Raw genomic sequence first — 18,543 nt, 5'->3', positions numbered from 1 at the left:
GCCATCCATTTCTGAGAAGCTGGATGCCATGGGTGTCAAAAAATAGTCATTCCTGCCGAAACCAGTTTGGCTCAGTGGATAGAGCATCAGCCTGTGGACTGAAAGGTCCCAGGTTTGATTCTGGTCAAGGGCATGTAACTTGGTTGCAGGCACATCCCCAGTGGCGGGTGTGCAGGAGGCAGCTGATCAATGTTTCCCTTTCATTGATGTTTCTAGCTCTCTATCTCTCTCCCCTCCTCTCTATAAAAATCAATAAAATATACTTTTTAAAAAATAGTCATTCCTCCCACGCCAAGTCCCAGGGTCTGTACCTGGGCTCGGGCAGTGCAGCCCCTGTTAGCTAACGGAGCTTTGTGCTCCCCCTTGGCCAGCTGCACTGCCAGAAAGACAGGAATTCAGCAAACCCCTGCAATCGCCTCTTAGGTGGCTTCCTTGTGGCCATTCCACCCTACAGTTTACTCTTTTTACAACAAGCAGAATGATTTCTTGAAAGTGTTTATCAAGTATTATTCCCTTCCCCAGCACTTTCCGGTGGCTCCCCGCCACACTTACATAAAATCCAGAGTCCTTCCTGTGGCTCTATTCCCACCACTGACCGTGCTCACACCCAGCAGCCCCTGTCCTCCTCATTGCCCCTCCCACAGGCCAGGTGTTCCTTTGCACGGGCTCCGTCCTCAGCCTGTGTGCTCTTCCCTCACATGGGCACGTAGATGCTCCTTTACTTCTTCACCCAGATCCCTAACTCAGTGTGGCAATTTATCAAAGAGGCCCCCCTCACCACCCTGTATCTCTTAGCCCGTTTTAACTTAGTCCCCGGTGGTTCTCTCTAGCTGACTATTACTTATTTATTTGTTCATCTACTATCTGTCTGCCTCACTAGAATGTAACCTTCCCAAGGAGTTAATTGGCCATGATCTAGCAGGGGTCCTCAAACTTTTTAAAGTGGGGGCCAGATCACGGTCCCTCAGAGAGCTGGAGGGCCGGACTATATGAACTACTAATTCCTACTGTAACACCTCGGCTGCGCTCACTGCCCAAAAAACCTGGCGGGCAGGATCAGACTCCTCTGTGGGCCGCATGTGGCCCGAGGGCAGTAGTTTGAAGACCCCTGATCTAGGGATCGTGTCTGTGATGCCTGCGTTCTCCGAGACCCTTCCCAAAGCCGGAGGAGGCTCGGGAGCCAGGGAGCAGGCTGGGGGCCTCGCTCCTGCATCCATCCCCACGCCCCCAGACATCTCTCCTCCTTTATTTGCGACAAGCAAGGTTCCGATCTAAGTTTTGAACAGAGAGCGTGGTGTTGCTAGAAAATGCTACTTCATAGCTACTGAAAATCTTCTCAAGTTACTACTGGATGTCAAACCTTGTACTACATTTGCTAGAAAAAATCAACAGCATGTTTCGCCTAGTTTTAAACTGCCATGCTGCCTAACGTACGGGGTGCTGCCATGTGAACTGTGGCCGCTGTGTTTTATCTAATCTAAGATGCCATTATTGTAAAATACCCCCCGTAAAAGATAACCAGTAAAAATATATCAGTGAGAAAAATTAAAAATAAAACACTAACAATTAAATTATGCCCAGCACTGCCTGTAAGATGCCAGTTTCAAAGACATTAAGATGGGTGTCAGGGAGAGAAGGAGAATTGGAATTGATGAAAACCAGCATCTGAACCCCCGTTCCTCTGGGCCGGGCTGGGGGCCGAGCTGGGGGCCGGGCTGGGGGCCGGGCTGGGGGCCGGGCTGGGCGGGGAGCCCGGGGCCAGCAGGTGATGCTCCGGGAGGAGCTCAGGCCTGACCCGGTCCCTCCGGTCCCTCTGCTGCAGGGCGTCCTCCTGGAGCTGCTGCGGGAGGCCATGGTGGCCAGCCTCCACCACACCACCGGCTTCCTGATCGACGGCTACCCCCGGGAGGTGAAGCAAGGTGAAGAGTTTGGGCGCAGGGTAAGCGTTCTTTTGAAGATTATCTCGGGAGAGACACGTGGGATGTCCCTGAGGTTGGGAGATAAATTCAAAGTCTCTTGCCTTCCCAGTGACACGAATCAGTTACAAATGGCAGGAGCTCACATAAAGTAGCAAAAAAAGAAGAAGGGGTGGCAGGGACGGAGTTATCAGCTCTAGTAACTAAACCGTCCAGGAGTGGCTCACGCTTGATTGGATCTACATATCAGATTAGCTTATCCATCATCGGACTTCTCCCCACTCCTTCCTTTGTGTTGGCCTCATTTTCTTCCTGTTCCAGGCTTCTCTCCCACCGTCTAAGTGGCCTCGCCGCAGAAAGGGGTTTCCGTTTGCAAAAGGGTCCAGCAGAAGCACCGGGTTGTTTCGTTATCCTGGGTTATTAGGTCACGGGCCCATCACTGACCCACTCACTGCGGCCAGGGGGAAGATGGGAGGGCTGCGGATGGGATTCCCAAGAATATCCCGATCCGGCTTGGAGGACCAGGGCGGAGACTGGAGGGAGGAGGGAGAATGGATACCACACATACTGAGAAAGGGAAGGGAATGGCCCGAGAAAAAAATAGGAATGCCCTTAGAAGAAGGCAGGGGAATGGTCAGGCAGGGTTCAAAAATATTTGCCATTTCCAAAAATGTACAGGTGCGCCCTCTCGTTACTGAACTCACGACCTTCTATCAAAACGGTTTTTTACACTCTGCTGGGAGGAGTTTGCAAAGATCCAGCATGACATTAATTTGTCCCTGGGTGCAGTGCATTTACTAGTAGAAGATTCTAATATCAATTGGACTTGTGTGCAAAAGCACACATACAACCTTTAAGCTTGACAAAGATGCTACACACACAGAATGAGCTGTTATTGATTCATGCCCTGCAGGGACCCCCTCCAAATTACAGGCAGGTGATTAATTTGAAACTTGGCAAAGAAAGTACAGACTTCTGCTTTTCCCCAGAAATGTGCAGCAATCAGCCTGGTTGAGAGCCCAGTGAACGGTTCTTGTACACCCATCAAGCCTGCAACTACGTGTGAAGCCCCTTCAGGCCTGTGATCGGTTTTGACCGGACTCCGGGCAACGCACCAGCCTTTCCGTGTCAGAGATCGATGTGCCTGGCGCATGGGGCCATCTGTTGCCGAAAAGAAATCCAGTTCAGTCCATTCGTTAGGCTGACACTTTTGCATGCCTGTAACTGACTGAGTTCTTGGAGGTGTAAGATCCTTTGAGGATTTGCTTGGCTGCTGCACATGACATCCTTAAAGGCCAAACGCAAACCACAGCTATGTCCACAGTGTAGGGCTAAGTCTGTGTGTGATCTCTCTAGTACCTTCCTATTTTCCGTTCCCAAGGCTGGTTTTTCCCTCCATTGGATTGATCAGTGCCTTCTGTATCTAACAGGGTATATTAGGGGAGGCAGGGTGTCAGCAAGGGTGTGTGTGTGTGTGTGTGTGAGAGAGAGAGAGAGAGAGAGAGAGAGAGAGAGAGAGAGAGAATATAAAGGAGGAGCTGGGGTTTCTAACCATCATCCCCATCTCCCACCCCAGTCAAGAACCCCTGGTTACAGTGACTTTGGGGTTCACAGGGCGTTATCCACAGCCCGGCTTTATAACTCACTGGCAAGAGCTTAATTTCTCTTCTATAAAATGTAGATTGAAAAGAGACACCTCATTGCTTGTTGGGACAATTGGGTAGGATTCTTTAGAAGAGCCTTGCACATTTATAAGGCTGCATATGTGGTTGCAGTTTTATTTTCAATATAAGTGGTTATAGTTTTATTTTCAAAGTTATTTGTGGTTTTGTGACTGTCGCAATAAAACTTATACAGACGTGAGGCGATACAGAGGAGTATAAACAAAGGGTAGCCTGTCACCCAGAGATAACACCTGTTCTTTGATAAATGTTCTTCCAGTCCTTGTTATGTTTTCCTATAGTTAAAATCATATAGAAAACATAACTAACAGAATCGTAGCTGACATTTTGTGAGCGCTGAACTGGGTGCTGTACACATGGCGCGTTATGAGCCTTTATAATCCTATTCAGGAGGCATTATTATCCCCACTGCAGAGATTCTCCTGTTGAGGAAGGGGGTGCTTAGCCTGGCTCCCTAGTGTGGAACTGAAAAACTTCCCTGCATTAAGTCAACGTTTTACTCAACAACAGCCAAACTGAGTACATGTTATCACTTGCGCTTGGCTTTTCCCTCCCAGGAGCCTCTGAGCCGAAGCTCTGCTCTGAGCCTGATGGCGCAGATCGCTTGTCGGAATGTGTGGGTGATGATATGACTGCCCCTCAGCCTGATACTCTTAACTATCTCACCACATTTTCCATCGCCAGAATCAGTGATTCTGTGTATAAATGTGTCCTAACCTTCAGAATGAGCTTTCGGCGGGGGGGGGGGGGGGGGGGGGGGGGGGGGGGGAATAAAGAAAGAAAAAGGTGGAGTGCGGCCAAGGGATGTTCTTGCAGATAGGTGGCAGTTGTTTGGAATTTGGGGAGCCTTGAGGACCCCTTGGGACTTTCCACTAGAGATTTTCTGATCTACTCATCTGACTTCTGGTTTTTCTGAGAACTTGGAGCTGGGTAGTGGGGTGATGGTGGCAATGGGGTGGTGTCATTATTAGGGTTGTGGGTTTAGGAACGCGGAAATGACCCAGATGCCCCTCCTCTAGTGAGGTTGCCCAAGGGGATATAATGTACCTCAGAGTGAGAGCCAGCTGGAAGTGGACATTCCACTTTATTGTTAGCCAGGAGCCCGTCCCCCTTCACTCCCTCTCCCCCACGCGCCTCCCCTTGGTGCAGAGACCGTTACCTGTTCCGGAGCATGTGGCCTAGCCCAAACGCATGGGTGGGGCCTCTATCTGATTCTAAACCCCAAGTGACCATCAGCGGCTTTTGCTGTTCAAAGGGATGAATGTATTGCTGGCCTAAGGACCACAATTTGAGAATCCATGTGGAAAACAAATCTACCTTGGGGGGTTAGGAGGGTGGAGGGGGAAAGAGTGTATAGGGGGGATAAATGGTGATAGAAAGAAATAAAATTAATTGAATTTTTCCACACAAAAAAAAAATCTACCTCTGCCTTCTATGCGTATTTTGGTCCAGGGGGTCATTTACTGCCAGCTCCTGCTCAGATACACATGATTTCTGTTTGTATCTGAATGTGTCCCTGCATCACCTTTTCTGCCCCCCACGAGTGGCCTGAAACCCGCCCTAATTGGGAAAATCGCCTGCTCTTTTCACGCAGCCCCAACCAGAAATTGCTCCGGGTAGCCAAACCCTTTAACAACTGAACCTTAGCCTGCCTCCCAAGCTCGCCCTCTGCTGGTGGACTAGGGTCATTTTCTCCTAAACCTTCACCCAGCCTTTTTTGCTGCTCAAATAACTCATTTTCATTTCCCAGGTAATACAGCAGAAAAGGTGAATGACATATTCCTGAGGTTTATTTCACTCTTCGAGATTTGGGGGAAACTTTCCACTCTGATCTTCAGAGTGAATCCCTCAGATGGGGGAGATAAATGTCTGACCAGCACTTAACTAGCAACTTACCATTCTGTGTGTTGCCTCAAAGTTCTCCCCACCCTGACTTTGTTACCATCCCTCCCAGGCACTCCCTACAGTGGGGTGGCAAAGCTTTGTGTATTCCTTGTAGCCTAATCACTGCGAGATCAGGAGGGAGGGACCGTTTCTTTTGACGCAGGGTTGGGGTGAGTAGTAGAGGCAATACAAACACAAAGCTGAAAGGAGCAAAAGAACATTCAAGAGAAGCATGGGGCGCTAGGGAGATTCCTGCTACTGATCATATCTGATAAGGTGACCAGATCGTCCCGCTTTTGGCAGGACAGTCCTGATTTTCCACAATTTTTCCCGCGTCCCGTGACATTAAAAAAAAAATAAATAAAAAAATAAAAATCCTGATTTTTGGAAAAATTGGAAAGATTCTTTCCAAAAATTGGGACTTTTTTAAAACGTCACAAGATGCGGGAAAAATTGTTGAAAATCATGATGAGTGTCCCGCCAAAAGTGGGACGATCTGGTCACCTTATAATATCATCATTGTTCATTCATTAAGACATTTTTTTAAATATATTTTATTGATTTTTTACAGAGAGGAGGAGAGAGGGATAGAGGGCTAGAAACGTCAATGAGAGAGAAACATGGACCAGCTGCCTCTTGCACACCCCCTACTGGGGATGTGCCCTTGACCGGAATCGAGCCCCGGACCTTTCAGTCCGCAGACCGACGCTCTACCACTGAGCCAAACCGGTTTCAGCTCATTAAGACATTTTTCAATCATCTGCCCAGTGAGTGTGACTTGGGACCAGGAGCGGAGCACCCCTACCCCTGCACACAGAGATGGTAGCCTCGCAGGGGAAATAAGCATAATAGCTCCTGCGTACGGGATGCTGTGTGCCAAGCAACATACTTGCATCGCCTTACTTAATTCAATGTAATCCACACAGCAATCCTGAGATTTCCTCATGGTACAAAAGAGGAAATTTGGGGCACAGAGAAGTTGAGTGACAGCTGGTGGTGAAGTCAGGCAGCTTAAAACAATTCGTTCCTTTCTCCAATAGGGCCCTGGGGTTTGGTTTGTTTTGTTTCGTTGTTGTTGTTGTTTTGGGCTTTGGGTTTTTTTAATATCTTATAGGGCCCTGGGGTTTGATGGGCTTGGCTGGCTGGTTGTCACTTGGGGTCCTTTATTCAGCCGAATGTGCACAGTCAGATAGCGGCTAAGGCTGAGTGTCGCCTCCAGAGCCAGGGCCGAAGTGTCTAAAGCAGCAAGGGCTTGAGGGCCGCTGTCTGCATGCCTGGCTTGGGCTGCCTCACAGCGTAGCGGGCAGAATGGCCCTCTTGAAGGGTAGGTGACCAGGCAGAAACTGAAACATTTCTTACGACCTTGCTTCGAAAGAAGCACACCGCATCGTTTCCACTGCGTGCTGCTGGTCAGACAGTCACAGGTCGGCCGAGGCTCGAGCAGGTGTGGGCTCCGTGTCTCTGTGGGGAACGAGCTTACAGTACACGGGGGCAAGGAATGATGAAGACCATCTCGGAGGCAAGTCACTACAGCAGGATGGGGCCTTCAGCAGCCTGACTCCAGCTGTGTGTGCCCCACCATCATGCTGCACCAACTCTCACTGATACAGCACAGTCACATGACCACAGACATAGTCACATGACACCACAGACCCAGTCACATGACACCAATAGATACAATCACATGACACTAATAGATACAGTCACATGACACTACAGATACAGTCACATAACACTACTGGTAGAGGGTGACAGAGGTAGGTCAGAGAAGGAAACACCACACACACACACACACACACACACACGCCCCTCCCTTCGGTGTGGAGAGCAGGTGGTGATCCCCCGGGTGCATTCTGTGTACCCCTGCACTGTGGGAGGTGACAAAGGCTGAGGGCGACAGGCAGCTCCGAGGCATCCTGAAGAAAGCACGGGCCCAGAAATGAGGAGCCGAGATGGCCACCATGTAGTTCTAGGCCCAAGAAAGGAACCCAGAGGCCAAGAGAGGGAAGAACTAGGGGTCCCAGGCCTTTCAGAACATCACAGAATGGAATTTCTGACTGTGCTGTGCCTCCCCCAACCCCCAGATTGGAGACCCGCACCTGGTGATCTGCATGGACTGCTCCGCGGACACCATGGCCCACCGCCTCCGCCAGAGGAGCCAGAGCAGCCCGGGCGGGAGCAGCTCCGCCGCCGTGGCCAAGCGCCTGGAAGCCTACCACCGCGCGTCCATCCCCGTGATCGCCTACTACGAGGCGAAGGCACGGCTGCAGAAGGTGAAGCGTGTCCCTTTCCCCCTCCAGATGAGCCAGTTCCCTCCTTTTTTTTTTTTTTTTTTTTTTTTCCTTTTTTTTTTTTCCTTTTTTTAAGAGAACAGAGAACAAAAACCACATACAGGACATTTTTGAGTCAGGGATCTGGGAACTGGAGTTGCATACAGTTGCACAAGTTGGACCCAAATATGAGTCCCTCACTCTCTTCACCTTTGTGTCAATCAAAATTAAATATTTCTCATCACATGGACCATGAGATCTGGCCATGGAATTTTCATAGGTGCCCTTATAATTGCTGCAAACAGAGAGAGGGAAAGGGGGATGAAGGAAGGGAGGGAGGCATGGATGAGGCATTAATTGTGCCTTCTAGACAGCTGAATAAGAAAAAGGTCTCTTCTAGATCTGCAATCCAGCGACTTTGAATTTCTAAGTTTTTACATAATTGGCACTTGTCTCCTTTGCCTCCATTTTTTTTTTCAATAGCTGTTATTGAAGGAAGCAGTATATGAGGCCAGAAGAGTAGGTAATTCGGTAAAACAGTGAAGACACTGTGGGGAAATGGTCATGTCCATTTCATGAACAATAACCCATGCTAAGTCACCATTAATTTCATGAATCTGGGGAAACTACACAACCCCCATCATTCACCCATTTCACAAATATAAGCAGGTACCAAGCACCTCCTATGGCATCCCCATAGGAGGTACCAAGCACCTCCTATTGCCCTAGTGGTTTGGATACAGGTAATAAGACGTGGTTCTTGCCTGCTAGAGCTGAGTTTTAGTAGGGGATGTAGACAAACCTGTGGTCACAGTATGGGGTCAAAGTAAGAACTGAGTGGTTTCCCAGGGCCCTTTAACCCATTCTAAGGGGAAAGAAAAGGCATTGAGGAAGGTCAACTAAGTTGATCCTCGAGGTGGGGAAAGAGGCGAGGGGAGCAGAACACCCCACCTGGAGGGATCCCTGGTGAAAAAGTCAGGAGGGACAGGAACTCGGCGTGGCTGTGCCTTAAAGTGCCAAGGAAAAGAGGAACAAGAGAGGCGCTGGGCAGGAAGCAGGACACATCAAGATGAACCTTGTGTAGGAGTGACCACCGCCCTGTGAATGATGGGAGTGCTGAAGGGAACAGGCATAACCAGGGTTTTCATTTAGAAAGCTCACTCCATCAGCCTGTAGAGAACAGATCCCAAGGAGGTAAGGCTAGGAGCCCACTGGGAGGCTGGGACAGTATTTTCAGGAACAAAATCCTGCGAAGCACCCTCTCCTGCAGCCCAGATGTGGTCTCAGGATGTTTCTCAGCAAGCTTTCCAGGCAGCTCCCACCAATAGGGTCTGGTGTGCACATTGAAACCTCTGTGCTGCGCTTTGTGCAACCTCTGGCTGCCATTTAAAACAAAGATTTGGGTCTTTAAAAACAAGCAAACTCCAAGTGCATTATAGAAGAGCAGGGGCTTAAGAATTCAGGGTTGCAAAGGCCTGTCCAAGATTAGTGATTTCCACACTTTGTGAGCCTGGAACACACAGAGAAATTATTCAGACACGGGGGGATTTCTCCCATTTTGAAGATTTAGATAGATGAGAAAATCCCTAAAGAATTCAGAGGTTAGCCACTTCCATAGTGAGAATATCCGTGTGCTCTTTCTCTTGCATTATTCCAACCTAAATTCTACACACGCACAAACGCCGGGCTCATGGGTCCATGGGTAACCGAGTTCTCAGATACATCCCTGCTCTGGGATCCTTGGAGATATCTGAGGTAGGGGAAAGGAAGTTTCCAGTGCCATTGGTTCATCTCTGCAGCTTTCCCTGCGTTTTGGAGATGCTTGCGGCTGGGCCTGTGATGAGGTAACATATGATCCACTTCGCAAACACTTAAAGCCGCTCCAGCCCTGACTCCAGAGCAGTGGGCTCCAGCCCCCGGGATCCCAGAGGCCCTTCAGAGGAGGCTGCTCTGTGGCCACCTCTGCCCGGGGCTGTCCTCCACCAATGACGCTGCAGAGATTTTTTTTTAAAAGCTTCCTCCCCCAGCTTGCTTAGAGACAGGGAGGGAGGTGAGAACTGTTTGCGGGTGGCTGAGGAGTTTGCCTCAGTGTCCCTGTTGGAACTCTCTCAGCGCATCAGCAGGATAGTCACAGGCCATTCGCTAGACTTCACCCATACAGGAAGCTTCCCGCCCCACCCGCCAGAGTGAGCAGATTTGTTATTGAGAAATAATTGAGATGTCAGGGTGAAAAGCCCAACAACTGGCCAGAGGCTCCCTGGCAGAGCAAATGCATAAATCTCCCGTCTGCTCTGAGACTCAGGGAACTCCTTCTTTGGATAATGCTGGATGGGCTTCTCTCCACCCCTTCCTTGCTCCCTTCCTGACTGTCAGGCCCTCACAGGTCCCCGCAAAGAGCTTTGGATTCGGCGCAGCAGTCTTTGCACCCATGTGGTCCCGGGAAATGAGGTGTGCTCGGGACTTGTCTGTCCCCTCCCAGAGCAGCAGGCGGAAGAGGACGCCAGGCCTTTGTGCTCTCCTCTGCACGTTCCTGATTTTCTCCTCTGCGGGGGCTTTTCTATCCAGTGGGTGGTGACATGTCAGGGCCAGAGCTTCTCCAGGAGCTGCTGCCAGGGATTCTGCCAGCAGAGAATTGGTGCTGCTCCTCCCCAAGGTCCCTGGCGTATTCAGACAGGTGTGGGACACCGCTAACATCCGAGGCCTGGTGCTTTCGGTGGGAATTCAAAGAGGACAGGGGCCCAGGACACGGCACCACAGGAAGGTGGTAAGCATGGTAGTTTGTTTATTTGAGCAGGGTCCTAAAGGATGAGTGCGAGTTCATAGCAGATGCAGAGGGCACAAAGGCACAGACTGACACGGGAAAGAGCCCAATAATGTTAGCGCAAGGCGGGCTGCCAGCAGATGAACTGAAGTGGAGACAGACTAGGCTAGACAGCATGGTTGAGGCAAGACCGTGAAGGGCCTTGAATCCCATCCATCCATCCATCCATCCATTCTTTCCTCTTCCAAGCAGCATTATCCAATAGAAATGTAATTTGGGCCACATAGGTTTTTAAAACTTTTTAGTGGTCACATAAACAACAGCAAAAAAAAAAAAAAAAAAAAAAAAGGAAACAAATGAAATTAATTTCACAGTGCATTTTATTTAAGCAAATATATTCTAAGTATTATTTCTTTTTTAAAAATATATGTATTTATTTCTACTGATTTTTTACAAAGAGGGAGGGAAGAGGGATAGAGGGTTAGATACATCGGTCAGCTTCCTCCTGCACACCTCCTACTGGGGATGTGCCCGCAACCAAGGTACATGTCCTTGACCAGAATCGAACCTGGGACCTTTCAGTCCACAGGCCGATGCTCTGTCCACTGAGCCAAACCGGTTAGGGCATAAGTATTATCATTTCAACATGTTATCAATATAAAAATCATTGAAATAATTTTACGTTCTTTTTTTAATATGTTTTCAAAATTTGGTACTTAAATAGATCTCAATTAAAATGCTAATTTTTCATCAAACATACTAGGGTTGTATTTGTATTTCATAAAATTTATGGTTGGAATGGTAAATTTCACATACTCAAGTTGAAGTTCCAACAATATATTTGAATTTCCTGAGCTACATACCAGCTTTAAGAGTTAGATCAAGCCGAAACCAGTTTGGCTCAGTGGATAGAGCATCGGCCTGTGGACTAAAGGGTCTTGGGTTCGATTCCGGTCAAGGGCATGTACCTTGGTTGCGGGCACATCCCCAGTAGGGGGTGTGCAGGAGGCAGCTGATCGATGTTTCTAACTCTCTATCCTTCTCTCTTCCTCTCTATAAAAAAAAAAAAAAAAAAAAAAAAAAAAAAAAAAAAAAAAAAAAAAAAAAAAAAAATTAATAAAATATATCTAAAAAAAGAGTTAGATCAAGTCTAATTTGCATAGCATTAAGAATCTGTTCTCAGCTGCACTAGTCACCTTCCAAGGATTCAGAACCCCTGTGGCTGCTGTATTGGATGACACGGTTCTAGACCATTTTAGGAAGTTCGCACTAGATATGCAGATAGTCGAGGGGACCACTTCCAACAGGAACATGACTGATCGGGTGTGTTTTAGGACAGTCACTGTGAGAACGGATAGACTTTTCATGTCTGTGTAAAGATCTGGTCACCAAATTTAAGCTCCAGACAGAATTCAGAATTGGAAAGAAGAAGAGAAAGGAGGAAAGAGAGTACCATGCAATCTTTTCACGAGACACACTGCGGGTCCTTGGGGAATCCTCCATCCAGAGAAGCCATAATGTGCAGATTATAATCCATCCCCGTATTGTTGGGGAAGCTTGACTCTGACTCTCTCAAGTAAAGCTGCGAATGGTCCTCCTCTTTATGGTCTTGAGACTGAAGAGAAATAGGTAGACTGACCAGATATGTGAAATGGTGAGGGAGCAGGCTTCACGTAACTCTAACTTTAAAAAAAAAAAAAAAAAAAAAAAAATGCCGATAAGGATTGTCCACGTTGGTGCCTGGGTGCCGAACAGTGAGGGTCCGTCTGAGGCTCCGCTTTAACTGGGGACACGATGAGGCGAGGAAGCGGGAGGCACCCCGATCCTGTAAACCGCTCTGTGGCAGCTCAGCCCCGCAGCACCAGCACGGGAAAAGCAAACTAAAATGCAAGCAGCATTCTGAACAGTGGGAAGGGGAGAGGGGGAAATTCAGGAAAAACACCAGGTCTGGGCAGTGTGTGAGCCAGCCACCTGTTCTTTGGTTTCAAATTCATAGAACTAACGAGGAAGAGAGACACAGCACATGCAACTCCGAAGCGGTGTGACTGCTTTCTGACTCAGCCTGGGCTCCCCTGGCAGCGCCTCCTCCGAAACCGAGTGAAGCTCGGAAATTGAATCCTATTCCCTGCTCGTGTGCCTTTAGCTATTTTTTTAAAAAACACCTTTTTGTAGACTGATCAGGACATCACTTACCGCAGGGTTTTATATCCACTCTCAGACAAAAGTCAGAAGCAAAGCCACTTCCCTAATGTTCAGTTCAATACCTGCAAAACTCAGACATTCTGCCCATTTAGAACGGGAGAGCTTTGGGGGCCAGGACATGGAGAGACTTAGTTTTCCTGTTCCCTGGGGACAGAGGGCTGCTGTAAATAACACTTACTGTCTGTGGAAAAGCTCCTTGTTTTCAAGTTTTAAGCCCCCTTCACACAAAACTATCAATATGCCACTTCCACACGTTCTTCTCTGTGCGCTGTGCTCAAGGATGTTCAACAGCAGCACCCCGTCGGCTGTTTTAAATGAGCTAACGTTGCCAGCCGTGAGCATAGTTCCTGGAGCTTAGAAAGCACTTAGGAAGTTGGTTTCTCCCGTTTCCTTAGAGTCGAGAGGTTATATGTGAAAATATAAAAGCCAGGTGTTGTTCTCCAGTACTCTCCCTGTGCGGATTAACGAGCAGGGAGAATCCACACTGGGGTTCAGGGCCTGTCCAGGTAAGCTGTGGAGAACGAGGGAGGAACCTGGAGTGGAGACAGAAGGCGTTGGTCCCACCCGGTCCAGCTGGGCTCTCCTTTGCCTCATAAAGATCCACTTCAGACCTTCCCCAGCACACACACACACACACACACACACACACACACCCTTCCTATAGTTTCATTGCCTCACTGCCTCTAGAACTGTAGCCTGGGCACTGTGCCTCCTGGGACTGAGGAGAGCAGAGCCCAGTTATTTGATTTTGTCTTTCAAACCTCCTCTCACGCTTGGGATCCACAGACGCCCACACCACAGCGTGTGACTGGCTGAGTGGCCACGAGAAGCTTCCTTTTCTTTAAATAATAACTCCACAACGCAAAAGGCATGCTGTGGTTTTGGATGGAAATAGGAGGACGTGGTCCCCTCTCAAAGCCTCCCGCCTCCCAGCCCTCAGGCAATAACAAGGTGCTTGTGTTCGAAGCCAACTTGCTGGGTGTTTATGGGAGAGGATCCAGATGGAGGGTCAGAAGAGGGGCTCCAGGAGGAAGGCAAACGAGGGCAGCGGTGAGGGCGGACGCGGTCAGCTGTGTAAGGTGCTTCTGTATCTGCAGCCACTGGCCTGCAGCCATCATTCTGTCAGCCCCCGTTCCTGCTTTGTCTCTGCCCGTGAGCTGGGAGCTCCTGGAGAGCAGGACTGTGGGGTCTGCCGCAGCTCGCTGATCTCCAGCACAGGACCCGCCGTTCCCACCCGGGAAAGGTTGTGGGTTGGAAGGAAAGGGGAAGCGAGGTCAAGCACCAGACAAGGTGCTGAGAGGCTAAGCCCCGGCCCCAGATGCAGAGCCACTGGCCAGGGAGACAAGTTGCCCATGGGTCTTTGATTTTCCCATAAGGATGGAGAATGACGTATTTATGGGGGGTAGGGAGACGCAAATATTTTTAAGCTTCAATTTAATTTTTTCCTTATTGTGAGGAATATCATAGTTGCAGGAATGCATACAAGTCATATGTACTGTTTGAGGAAGAATAAATGGGCTCCGTGTAGTCACCACCGAGGCCATGAGAAAGTTCCAGAAGCTCCCCCACGTGCCCCCTGATCACATCTTCGTCCTCTTCCCCAAAAGCCATCACAATCCTGACTTTTCCGGTAACCATGTCCTTGCTCTGGGTTATTTTACCACTTACGTGTAGATCCCTCACCAATATAACTTAGCTTTGCTTGTTTTTAACGTAATGTAAATTGAATCATACCGTATGCATATGCTTTGGAGACTTGCTTTTTCCCCCCTCAACTTTGTCTGATTGTTGCATGTTTTTATTTTTAAATATATTTTATTGATTTTTTACAGAAAGGGAGAGAGATAGTTAGAAACATTGATGAGAGAAACATTCATCAGCTGCCTCTGTGCACACACACACACACACACACACACACACCCATGGGGTACGTACCCGCAACCAATGTACATGCCCTTAACCAGAAACCAACCCAGGACCCTTCAGTCCACAGGCCGACACTCTATCCACTGAGCTAAACCAGTTTCAGCTAATGCATGTTTTTAAACGTAGCTCTAGTTTTGTGTGTGTGTTTTTGTGTGGTTTTTTTTTTTCTTTTTTTTTTTTCTGTAATATTGCATTATATGACCACGCCACACATTTTTTTTTTTTTTTTTACTTTATAAACTTGGGTGTCCCTCTCGAGTCTTTCTCCTTCTGTCCCCACAGTATCCAGGCACAGGGTCTGTGACTGCCTCCTTTCCATTCCTGAGGCTGCCTTCTCTCCCTCCTGCTGCCTTCGTTAAGGCAGGAGTTTATGCCCCAATGCATGTATCCATCCACTGCCAATGGACTTTTGCCATTTTTCCAGCCTGGGGCTATTACAAACAGTGATTCCATAAACATTTGTTGTGTCTATTTTCAGGGATATCCCAATGTTTTGTTTTGAGAATTCATGCTACCGCTGGAATCAGTGAAGTCCCTAGTGCTGTGAAATAGAAACTAGTTTGCCCAAACAAGGTAGACCAGAGTTGAAAAAGAATCATTGTTTCTCGAAGTGTGGTCCAAGATGACCGTCAATATCATCCAGAGGATTTGTTAAATGTGCCACTTAGAAGACGCAGCCCAAACCTACCAAATGGGAACCTCTGGAGGTGAAGCCCAAAAAAGTTGCATTAAGCAAGCTTGCTACCCCCTCATCCCTTCCCACGAGTCTTTTTTTTTTTTTTTAATATATTTTATTGATTTTTTACAGAGGAAGAGAGAGGGATAGAGAGTTAGAAACATCGATGAGAGAGAACCATAGATCAGCTGCCTCCTGTATACCCCCTACTGGGGATGTACCCGCAACCAAGGTACATGCCCTTGACCGGAATCGAACCTGGGACCTTTCAGTCCGCAGGCCGATGCTCTATCCACTGAGCCAAAACGGTTCCAGCTCTTCCCACGAGTCTTACATGGATACCCAAGCCTCTGCTTTCTGGGGATGTTACATGTGTGACGGGACAAATCTCAGTGTTGGGTATGTCAGGGAATTTAGAGAGAGAGGAAGGGATAGTGTGCCCTCCGCCCAGGATGCCAGCCCCCTCCCAACTTCCCGCTGTTGGTCCCAACTTTAGATTTACAGCCCTCCCCAGCATTTTGCTGCAGAGCCCTCCCCTCTGCCCTATTTCTATCCAGAACACTCACAAGTCTCCTTTTAACTAACTGCAAGTCTTCCCATGACCCTCATGATATCTACCCTCAACAGGGAGCCTAGTTTTTGTTGCTGTTGTTTTAAATAGGCTTTATTTTTTTAGAGCAGTTTCAGGTTCACAGCAAAATTGACCAGAGTTTTCCATGCCCTTGTCCCCAAACACGCACAACCTCTCCCTCGTCAACATCTCCCATAGGAGTTGTGCGTCTGTTTGAACATCCACCTGTCATAATCCCAGCAAGTGCAGTGTCTGTGGGTCTTGAGAAATGTATGACGTGCCCACTATTTTCAGAGGGGTTTTACTGCCATCAAAATCCTGTTACACCCATTCCTTCCGCTCCCCCCAACCTGATCTTCTTACTGTCCCCATCGTTTTCCTTTTCCCAGATTGTCACTTAATGTGTAGCCTTCGCAGATTGGCTTCTTTCAGCCAGCATTTAAGTTACCTGCATATCTTCCTGTGGCTTAATAATCTCATTTCTTTTGAGCACTAAATAATATTCTCATCTGGATGTTTGTCCAACTAATGCAGGACATATTGGTTGCATCCAAGCTTTGGCAATTGTGAGTAAAGCTCTTACAATCATCCGTAGGCAGGTTTTTGTGTGTTTCCAGCTTCTTTGGGTAAACGCCAAGGAGTGCACAATTCCTGGATCAGAATAAGAGCTTAATTTTGTAAGAAATTGCCCAACTGCCTTCTTAAGTGGCTGGATATCATTTTGCATGCCCATCAGCACAGAATGAATGCTCCTGTTGCTCCACATCCTCACCAGCATTTGGTACCGTCAGTTCTTTTGGATTTTGGCTATTTTAATAGGTGTGTAGGGGTGTCACATTAATGTTTTAACTTAGGCATCTAGTTTTTTAACTACTTGCTTTTATTTTATTGACTTGAGACAGAGACATTGGTTTGTTGTTCCACTTGTCTACACATTCATTGGTTGGTTCTTATGTGCCCTGACCAGGGATCAAACACATAATCCTGATGTATGGGAAGGACACTCTAACCAACGGAGCTACCCAGCCAGGGCTGAAATGCTCACTTTTTTGTTTTTTGGTAACTTATGTTTTCAATTTTCACACAGCAAGTTATAAGCAGGCAAAGCTTTTTTTTTTTTTTTTTTTTTTTATAAAAAATGGTCCTACTTACAAATGTTCCTTAAGATGTTCTCTTTTCTCCTTTTAAATCTAGATAAATGCGGAGGGGACACCAGAGGAAGTTTTTCTTCAACTCTGCACAGCGATTGACTCTATTTTCTGAAGACAAAATGCATGTGTGTTAAGGGGAGTGAAGACAGAGAAACATATGAAACACACCTCAATATGTTTCAGGTTAAACCTTTTGTGTCCCCTTCCAATCCTGACATTGCTGTTTGTGCCCCAGCTTGACCCATCCGAGGCGTCTGGAAAGCATGCATGGTGTATTTGGTATCACCAGCCTCTTCGTAATTCAGACAGCCGTCTGTCCTCACAGCACGCACGCTTTCCTGTCATACAGGTAGCACCTCCGAGCAGAGTGAATGGACAGCAGTGCCGTGCCAGTCTGTCAGTTGCGCCCTCAGGACTTGCTAGAGTCTGATCATTTGGTTCTCTTCTCATCAAATAGGGAATCAGCACCCCTAAATTCCCCATTGTATCTTCCTCCCCCCAAGTTGCCTGATGAAGACCCCTTAACTGGGGGGATGAGGGAGGGACGAGGAGTGGGGAGCTTGCAAGCTGGGGCATCTTCCTCTGATAACTGTAGCTCAGAGCCAGAGAGGTTAAGTTGACATGCCAATTATTAGAAACCTGATTCAATTTGAAAAACATTTAAAAAATGTGAAACTGTACAATTTTCCAAGACAGCAAAACCCAGACTAGTCACCAATAACATGTCTCTACTCATTTTTATGAAACTGGCTACTTGGAATACTGTCATAATGGCTAAGAAAACTGGGGAAACTGGCCTCTCCCATACCTGGTGGTGCATTTGGCAATTATACATTAATACCAATTTTAACCAAATTTAACCCTTTGCACTCCGAACCATTCTGGACATTGGCTACCAGCTACTCGACGCTACTTTGCGGCGGAAACTCAATTCCCCGTAATCACTAATAAACTGCAATGTCCCCTGAGAGGGGACATCCGAGTGAAATGCTAGAATTCCGATGTCCCCTGAGAGGGGACAGTGGAGTGCAAAGGGTTAAAAGCACGAGGTGGTTTATTATTGCCATCCACTGAACCAGGGGTCTTCAAACTACGGCCCGCGCGGGCCACATGCAGCCCCCAGGGGAGTCTGATCCTGCCCGCCAGGTTTTTTGGGCAGTGAGCGCAGCCAAGGTGTTACAGTAGGAATTAGTAGTTCATATAGTCCGGCCCTCCAGCTCTCTGAGGGACCGTGATCTGGCCCCCACTTTAAAAAGTTTGAGGACCCCTGCGACTGAACTAATGCCAACTTACAGTTTTGATTTTAAATGATCACCCGTTTACTTGATACTGTTGCCAAACAGGAATCACGGGGACAGTAATAAGACTGATGTGGGCGGGGGGAACGTGTCGGCACACGATGTCTAACAGATCTCGATGCCGTGTGTTCCACACGGGCCTTTTCGAGGGCTTTGCAAACCTTATCACACCCAATGTAAAGCTGTTTCCTCGCGTCAAACCAGTG

The 18,543-nt window shown here is 47.9% G+C and overlaps 1 protein-coding gene across 3 annotated transcripts in view; it reads left to right on the top strand.

The window, feature by feature from the left end:
- The window catches only part of AK5 (adenylate kinase 5), a 195,627-nt gene extending 177,565 nt beyond the window's left edge, over positions 1-18,062 (top strand). Inside the window, exons 12-14 of one of the 3 annotated variants that reach the window (XM_084872175.1) lie at positions 1,823-1,939; positions 7,567-7,755; positions 17,083-18,053. In XM_084872175.1, coding sequence (XP_084728301.1) covers positions 1,823-1,939; positions 7,567-7,755; positions 17,083-17,151 — 375 coding nt within the window. In that variant the 3' untranslated portion in view covers positions 17,152-18,053. Of the gene's footprint in view, positions 1-1,822; positions 1,940-7,566; positions 7,756-17,082 lie in introns of all 3 variants that reach the window. The other 2 variants (XM_084872174.1, XM_084872176.1) reach the window with 2 other exon arrangements.
- The last annotated feature ends 481 nt before the right edge of the window (positions 18,063-18,543 follow it).

The sequence above is a fragment of the Pipistrellus hanaki genome, assembly GCF_964339955.1.
Source record: "Pipistrellus hanaki genome assembly, chromosome: 2".
NCBI lineage: Eukaryota > Metazoa > Chordata > Mammalia > Chiroptera > Vespertilionidae > Pipistrellus > Pipistrellus hanaki.
The sequence above is the reverse complement of the archived record's forward strand: the minus strand, read 5'-3'. Positions and strand labels throughout refer to the sequence as shown.